The sequence below is a fragment of the Lithobates pipiens genome, unplaced genomic scaffold (assembly GCF_037356315.1).
Source record: "Lithobates pipiens isolate NorthernLeopardFrog02 unplaced genomic scaffold, aLitPip1_a1.2 Scaffold_1, whole genome shotgun sequence".
In the NCBI taxonomy this organism is placed as follows: domain Eukaryota; kingdom Metazoa; phylum Chordata; class Amphibia; order Anura; family Ranidae; genus Lithobates; species Lithobates pipiens.
Window position 1 is genome coordinate 237,079,849 of NW_027507685.1, and position 8,210 is coordinate 237,088,058.

The following is an 8,210-nucleotide window of genomic DNA, read 5'->3' on the forward strand; positions in this document are numbered from 1 at the left end:
AGGAGAGCAAAACTGAGGATAACTAGACATGTGCAGAACAGAAAAATGTGTTTAGTTTCATATATATTTGTTATGTTACTAATTTAGTTTCAGAATTTGTTTAGTGTGGTTTCAGAATTCTTTACATTTTGTTTCATTTTAAAAATTTAAAAAACGAATTCCAAATTTTTAGAATGATTCAAAGTCGGATCGGTCGAAAAATGATTGACCGATTCAAATTCCGTGTGCAGAATAGCTGGTTGTTAAGCAGCGGGCTGTGAATCCAGCCTCACGCCATCAGCTGTCAGCTGGCTTCCCCACTGACAGCAGAAATGTAAACACAACAATGCAGGCAATATGAAATTAAAAAAAAACACGTTGTGGGGTCCCCCCCCCCCAAAATCCATTTCAGACCCTTTTTCAAGCATGCAGCCCAGCAGGTCAGGTAAGCAAGGGACAAGCAAGTGCCTCTTTCCCCACCTGAACCATACCAGGCCACATGCCCTTAACATGGGGTGGGTGCTTTGGGGGTGAGTGCTTTGGGGTAGGGGGGCTCTGCCCAGGTGGCATCACTAGGTGGCTCCACCCCTTAACTGAATAAGGAAAGTCAGGCCGCCACACTGCTGAACTCGGATCTGGGGGCCCCCTTGTTAAAGGGCCTGGTTACACAACTTTGTCCCAAGTTTTATATATTTTTCCAGTGGAATCCAATTAGACAAATCAATTAAATTTTGTAGGACAGTTATGTGAATCTATGGTAAAAACATTTATAAATAGACCCCCAAGTATACACCTTCAGAATGAACTTCTCTTATTTGATCTGCTTAGGCTTGTTAAAAATACAACTAAAAGCATTTTGTTATATCTGTTTGATAAGTGAACAAAATGCCAGTTGATTCTCTTATAAATCTAGTGAGCAGATAACCTACCATTGGTAAATGTTTAATTCACTTTTTAAGTGTGTGTGTGTGTGTGTGTGTGTGTGTGTGTGTGTGTGTGTGTGTGTGTGTGTGTGTGTGTGTGTGTGTGTGTGTGTGTGTGTGTGTGTGTGTGTGTGTGTGTGTTATTTTACTGGTACTAAATAATAAAAAAAGTAAATACCCTTCTTTCTTCATATCATAAATAAACTACTTTGCAAATATTAAAGTTGGGTATCTATGGTTAGATTAAATTTTTAATTTCCTGTTTCTAATTTCTCGGTTTATAATTCAGTATCCAAAAGCAGAAATGTGTACAATGAAAAAAATGTTTCCATTTTGGAGTTATTTGTTTAGTAAATCATTTTGTTTTGTCATATTCCTTATGATAGAATATATTTGTTTTTTTGAATTTGTTTCGTAAACTCGTTCCGGATCGAAACGTATTTTTGGACGTTATTTTGGAAGATTGACTTTATTAATTTTAACATGTGATTTGGGGGGATTACTTATGTACTTTGAGCCATCCCTTCTAATCCAAGTCACAAAGAGAAACGGAATGAACTGATTGGATGATATCAACTGGAGTCACAAGTATCCAAAAGTAACATGTCATAGCCTGGACTTGAACCTGGTACCACTACTGCATCTGGCAATGACGCTTCTCGCTGAGCTACCTAAGACGGTGGGCAGCACCATGTCTGATCCATTGGACAACCCTGCCTTGTGCCTTGACTTCTGCTAAACCTTGAACTCTTTGCTCCTCCCATGAACTTCCTGATTTAAGCCATGTTGCTACACTTCCTGTATGCCAGATTATTGTGCTCTATTCAGCCAGTATCTTGCTTTTGTCTTTCCTGCTGCCGTCCATATCGTTGCTACCACTCATTACTGACTCTTGGCTTGTTCTTCAACTTCACTTCAGCTTGATCCCAACCTGCAACTACTTGCTACCTACCTTTGGCTTGTCTACTGACTACGCTTCTGTTCGATCCTTACCTTCAATATCCGTTACTTAACCCCAGCTTGCTCACCTCTTGGTGGGGCGATCCTGAGGGCCACAACTTGGTATTAATGTGCAGCTAAACCCATCCTCACCATCAGGAGCTCTGGTGAACACCGGTTAAGTGCTTATACTCCGCACATCAGGTAAGCTGATACCTATCCTGCTGTTCGGTGGAAGTCCCTCTACTGCTATAGCTACTGGTCTCTGAGCTGGACCCCTGACCATGACATAACGAATGGTACTATGTTCATTTTCAGATTCTAAGGTTATGGTATGATTTGGAGATTATGATGGATCCACCTCCATCCAACCCAAACACAATAATTAGGAATCATCATCTTATTTTAATTTTATTCCTTACTGTATTTATTGCAATGTGTTTCCATTTTGTATGTATTGTATTTTTTATAATAATGAAAAATGAAATGGATACAAATCAATTTGTATTATACATTATGTTATTTTGGATGCTTCGAACATTATGCCATTATGTTATTTCAGAGGTTTCAGACATTAACAAAAGCCCAAATTATCACATCATGTCATCCAAATCAAACAAAGTAATACAAATTAATTTGTTGCTTTCTTATGGTTTATTTTTAGATTTGTTGAAATGTGTAAGCCCTTGTACACGGTCAGAAATTCAGACGGAAAATGTCCGATCGGACCGTGTTGTCGGATAATCCGACCGTGTGTGGGCTCCATCGGACGTTTTCCGTCAGAATGTCCGACCAACAAAGTTTGAGAGTTGGATATAAAATTTTCCGACAACATGATCCGATCGGACTTTGTCCAAACATTTGTAGAGAATTCCAATCGGACAAAGTGCCACGCATGCTCATATCAAATTACGAGACCAAAGCTATTGGCTACTAGCCTGAACGTAGTCCCGTCGCAACGCACAAACGTCATCATGTTCCAAACGATTGGGTTTTCCCGACAACTTTGTCCGACCGTGTGTATGCAACACCAGTTTCGGACAAAATCCGTCGAAAAAATCAGACGGATTTTGTTGTCGGAATGTCCGACCGTTTGTACAAGGGCTTACTATTGTGATTTAGAGCTATATATACACATTTCAATCTCCGAATAATGAAAATGTCTCCAGAATTATCCAAAATTTTACATGTCTAAAACCAATCTCTAAACTACCATAGAAACATTACGAGCATAATTTCAGAAGTTGGTTTCTTTTTAGATATCTCACTTTCATTAAAATAATACTGTGGCGATCATCCCCCCACCCAAACACATCCCATTCCCCCCTCCCCCAGAGATGGGCAGTGGTGATCACACACCACCACAAGCCCACCCTTTTTTGAAGCCTATTAGAGCCTCTGGCCCTAATAACGTGCCTCAAAAAAATAAATAATAATAATACAAATAATTTCATGGATAATTTCAACAAATCTGAAATAAACTATAACTGGCGCCCTGCATGTAGATAAGGGGGCCAGACCCATGGACTGCTATGAAGGTCTTTATTCATACACTATTACAGGTGACAACTGTCTTTCAATTGAGCCCCTGTTTTGCCACTCTGTCACACACAACCCTAGTGGAAACTACAAGTAGCTGTGCCGATACACACTGTGCAGGCATGGTTTACCGTTGTCACTATCAGAAAGCTAGTCCAGAACAATGATGTGTATAAGACAATGGAGCAAGTGCATGTAGTCAGGAAGTGGTTGAAAGAGGTTGGACACGATCAGCAGCATAAAGTCAAAAAAATGAAAAAAAGGTGAAAACTACATTTTGAGGAAAAAAGAGTTACTGATGATGCACTGTGCATTCTTAAAATAAATATTGTCTAAGATTAAGCTCTACTGTAACATGTTTTATCTGATGTCTGCAAAAGAGCGGCTTGACAAAAACGTATAATTGATTATTTTGCACCTCCTATCCATTACTCATATTTAAACCTCTTGTAAAGCTTTGTATGCTGCATTTTTCACATCTTTGTTCCTCAGGCAGTAGATGATGGGGTTCAAAAGTGGAGTCACAACGCTGTAGAAGATAGATACCACCTTGTCTAATGTGAAGCGAATAGTGGAGGTGGGTCGTATGTACATGAAAATGACTGTCCCGTTAAAGATGCATACTACAGTTAAATGGGAAGCACAAGTGCTGAAGGCCTTTTTCTGTCCCTCAGTGGAAGAAATTTTTAGAACAGAGAAGATTATGAAGGCATAAGACATCAGTGTTAGGAAAAAGCAGCCCAAGATGAGACTCCAAGATACAACAGTGAAAGCAAACTCTCCTTTGGAAGTGTCTTCACATGAGAGCTTCAAAAGAGGGGCATAATCACAAAAGAAATGTTCAATGCGGTTGGGGTAGCAGAAGTTCAGGGTAGATACCCATAGAGTAGGAGATGTAGCAGCCAACAGACCACCAGTCCAGGCTCCTATGGCTAAACCAAGACTATTTTTTTTGGCCATCATGGTATGATAGTACAAAGGTTGACAGATGGCTACATAGCGGTCATAGCCCATGACAACTAAGAAACAGTTTTCAGTGGCCCCAGAGGCAAAGAAGCTGTAAAACTGAGCCATACAAGCAGAGTAGGAGATCTCTTTATTCCCGGTCAAGAGGGCATCAAGCATCTTGGGCACAGTTGCTGTAATATAGCAGATCTCTGCTATAGAGAAGTTAGCCAAAAACATATACATCGGTTTATGAAGATTATGATCTAGGATGACAAGACCTATGATGAGTATATGGGCACCAATAGTTACAATGTACATGCACAAGAAAAGACAGAATAGAAAGAGCCCCACCTCTCGAATTGTCTCAAACCCAACAATGATGAAAACGGAGGCCAGGGTTCGGTTCCCATAGTCAAATATCAGCATGGCCCCTAAAACACAAAAAGAGATAAAGATACCTCCTTTCATAGTGATACAACGTGCATTTAGTGGCTTACAAAATTGGTGTCAATGATTTGTTTGTAATGGTTACAAAAAAAATTAAACAACTGTTTGAACCCCAATTTACAATACTATTACCGTACATGAATTCTGTTTAAAAAAAAAAAAAACATTTAGGCTCATATATTTATAACATTTTGGTTGTATGGCATATTGAAAGCTACGTTTTCTAGAGCTTCTTGAGAAAAAACATTTGTCTATTGCCTATTTCACTCCAGCAAAAACTATACAGTGCCATTTTATTTGTTCCTGTTACTAACCTAAGCTCCCTAAGCATCCTAAGGTGTAGACAAACATCCAAAAAAAAATGCAAGAGAACAACAACTAGACTTTGCTCTTGGATACTTTGCTTTGTTATATACTGTAAATCGTACTATTAATCATGTTAGTATGCCATTTTTTATATATACTGTATTGTTTATTTTGCACTTAAAAGTGGTTCTACAGTCTATAGGGTCGTTTTACAAGCATTGGTTGAATGAAAATAAAATGACTGGTGTATGACCAACCTAAGACTGCAAGAACTTGTAATTCTAAATCAGACATGTGCTGCTATTTGGACACTAAGGTTATTTGGACTTGTAGTTTTGTATTGGCTGTGTGCTACTTTTTGAACACTAGGATTGCTGAGACTAATGGTGCTACCTGATACAAGCGTAATTGTGGCTGAAGTTGGATTCCTATTTGGTGAATTGATGGAACTTTGACCCTTGTATTTTATATCTCCCCCCCCCCCAACATTCTGCCCTATTGTGTGCCTCTCAACCTCTCATAATACCATCAAATACCCCATTGAATGGGGTCATGTGTGCATAGCCACAGTGTGCTATCTCTCTATCTCCCTGAGCTCCTAGGTCATGTAAGTACATTTCATGATTTTTAATGAATACACAATGCAACGTACAGTAAAAGAGTGTGTACTTTGCAGTCCATCATTTAGACCATCATTTTACCTGTGTGAGTTTTGCTGCACAAGTATTTTAGTGCTGGTGAACTGTTCTCAAGTCTTCCTGCACATTAAACTACAAGCCTGAGCTCCGCGTGGAAGTCCCATCCGACTGAGCCATGGAGAAAATAATTTTCAGATTTTATAATGTGGCAGCAACACTCTTCGCTCCAGAGGGCCAAACTCCAGAGACTGAAGACATCTCTCAGCCCCGGCTTCCCTCAACCACTCAGCACAAAGCAGTGATGTCATAAAAATGAAATTTACCATTGTTAAACCCAAACTCTTAGCTGGGCTTTGGCTACTTAAGAAAAACACAAAGCGAAGGGGTCAATTCCGCTGGGTGAGTGCCACCTGACTTGAGAAGTCCAAATGAGAAAGAAGATAGAGTCCCAGAAGATCACATCAAATGCCCATATATTTTTATTCTTGACTAGGAAGTGACAATAGGTAGGCAAACAGTACCAACTCATTTCGGGGCCATAGTATCTCTTTTCATCAGCGTCTTTTATGCCAGAAATAAAGTATGGACCAGAGCAGTGGTTCTCAACCACCAGGTTTTGGATCAGTGCTGGGCAGAGGTCTCCCTTCTTCTGGGCCACCAGCCAGCTGCAGATCCCTTAACCTCCCACAGTGCCTCCCAGCCTCTATAGTGTCTCCTAACCTCCCATAGTGGTCCACAGTGCCCTCAGGCCCTCTAAGATCCCTCAGCCTTCACAGTGTCCCACAACCTCCCACAATGCCACCCACTCTAACACAGTGTCCCTCAGCTTGCTGCAGAGTCTCCAGCCCTCCATAGTGCCTCCCAACCTCCAACATTGTACCACAATGCCCCTCAACCTCCCATAATGTCACCCAGTCTTAAACAAGCCTTCTACAGAGGCTCCAGCCCTCCATAGTGTACCCAACCTCCCGAAGGTGACCACAGTGCCCCCTGACCTCCCGCGGTGCTCCCTAACTCCCTTCAGAAACTTCATTCCGTACAGTGCCACCAAGTCAGCTAAAGAGTCTCCTAACACACTGCACAACCCCCGTATCCCTCTTCCCACAGTGACACCCATTCAATACATATTTTCCATTCCTATACCTTTATTGTGTTAGTACACTTTTTTCTTTACTGTTGGGGCATGGAAGGTTTTAGAAGAATTTATCATGTTTCTCAAAAAGGTTGAGAAACCCTGGCCTATAGTACAAGGAGAATACTGGAGGAGACTACTAGAGTGACGAATAGCCTCCTAGAAAGGGATCTTCATCAGAATACAAGCATTTATAATGACACAGTGACTCTGTAATTATAATGTTTTTTTCGTATTTGGCCTAAAAATATAGAGACATGATTTGATTGGCCTACTGAATAACCAGAGGAACCTCCAGTAGACCCTGGCATTAAAAGCTAAGTTCACCTTTTTTATAAACTGGCCCATTCGGACAAGGGGCCCTGTCACTTTAAAGTCATTGGGCTCTCACCACCAGCATTGTAGGAGTGATTTAAAAGCTGCGCATGTGCAGCGTGTACTCTCCCCTCAATGCAAAGCCTTTCCAGTTGCGCATCCACACCTGGATTCTCACCAGAGATAAGCCTGGACATTCTCTGAACTCATCTGTATTCAAATTATGCAACTTCCATTCAATTTTTTTTACTCCAAAAAGCTTTGAGCCAGGTCATTCCCACCCCTCAGCTCATGTACACAAATAGACAGGCTGACAGTAGGAATGATCTGACCTATAGCTCATTGAAGTTTAAAAAGATGAGGAACACACAAGCTCATCTCTTATTTTCACACTTCTAACTTTTCCATCTCATACTGTGGGCTATAGCAAATTGATCTCATTCTTTGAGAACAGCTAATCAGATAACCACTTTGGTTGTCCTCAAAGAAGAAGTCTTAGACCAGCCATAACAGCAGGGACTGGCCGAGATTTGAATGGGAAGGCTGACTGTACCCAAGTTGATTGGTAAACCAACTTGGGTACAACCAGCATGTCAAGTTTTTCATGCAATTATTGCCACTAACAATACTGACTGCATGTTCTACCAACAAGGGCGTCTCCCCACCTGGAGGGGATTCCCCCATCAACACAGTCAGTGTTGATGGGGGAATCTAGCAATTTTTTTTCTCTAACCCATAGTTGCAGGAAAGAGAATCGCAGCATCTATGGACAGCTTAAGTGGCCATTTTGTTGTAGCCTGTGTCCTGGAAATAAGCCATGACATAGGAATGTAAACATTGGGAATAGTTTGGTCAGGCTTCATGGTTGAAAAGTAAGGTCTACAGGTTTGGCATTTGCAACGTGACAGGTGAACCTAACTGTCATACGTCAGCAGCAACAGGGGAGGGGGGGGGGGTGCAAACGAGATAACTGGTAAAAAAGAGAGTGGCTGGATCGATTTCACGCACCCCAGTAACATTCAACTTCCCCTCCCTTCCCATTTG

General features: G+C 41.1%; 1 protein-coding gene across 1 annotated transcript; it reads right to left on the reverse strand.

Moving 5' to 3' along the window:
- Positions 1-3,267: 3,267 nt before the first annotated feature.
- On the reverse strand, positions 3,268-4,754 carry LOC143987763 (olfactory receptor-like protein OLF1). The gene has a single exon (XM_077486761.1). It carries the CDS (start codon positions 4,752-4,754, stop codon positions 3,819-3,821), a length of 936 nt encoding a protein of 311 aa, XP_077342887.1. The 3' UTR covers positions 3,268-3,818.
- Positions 4,755-8,210: the final 3,456 nt, after the last annotated feature.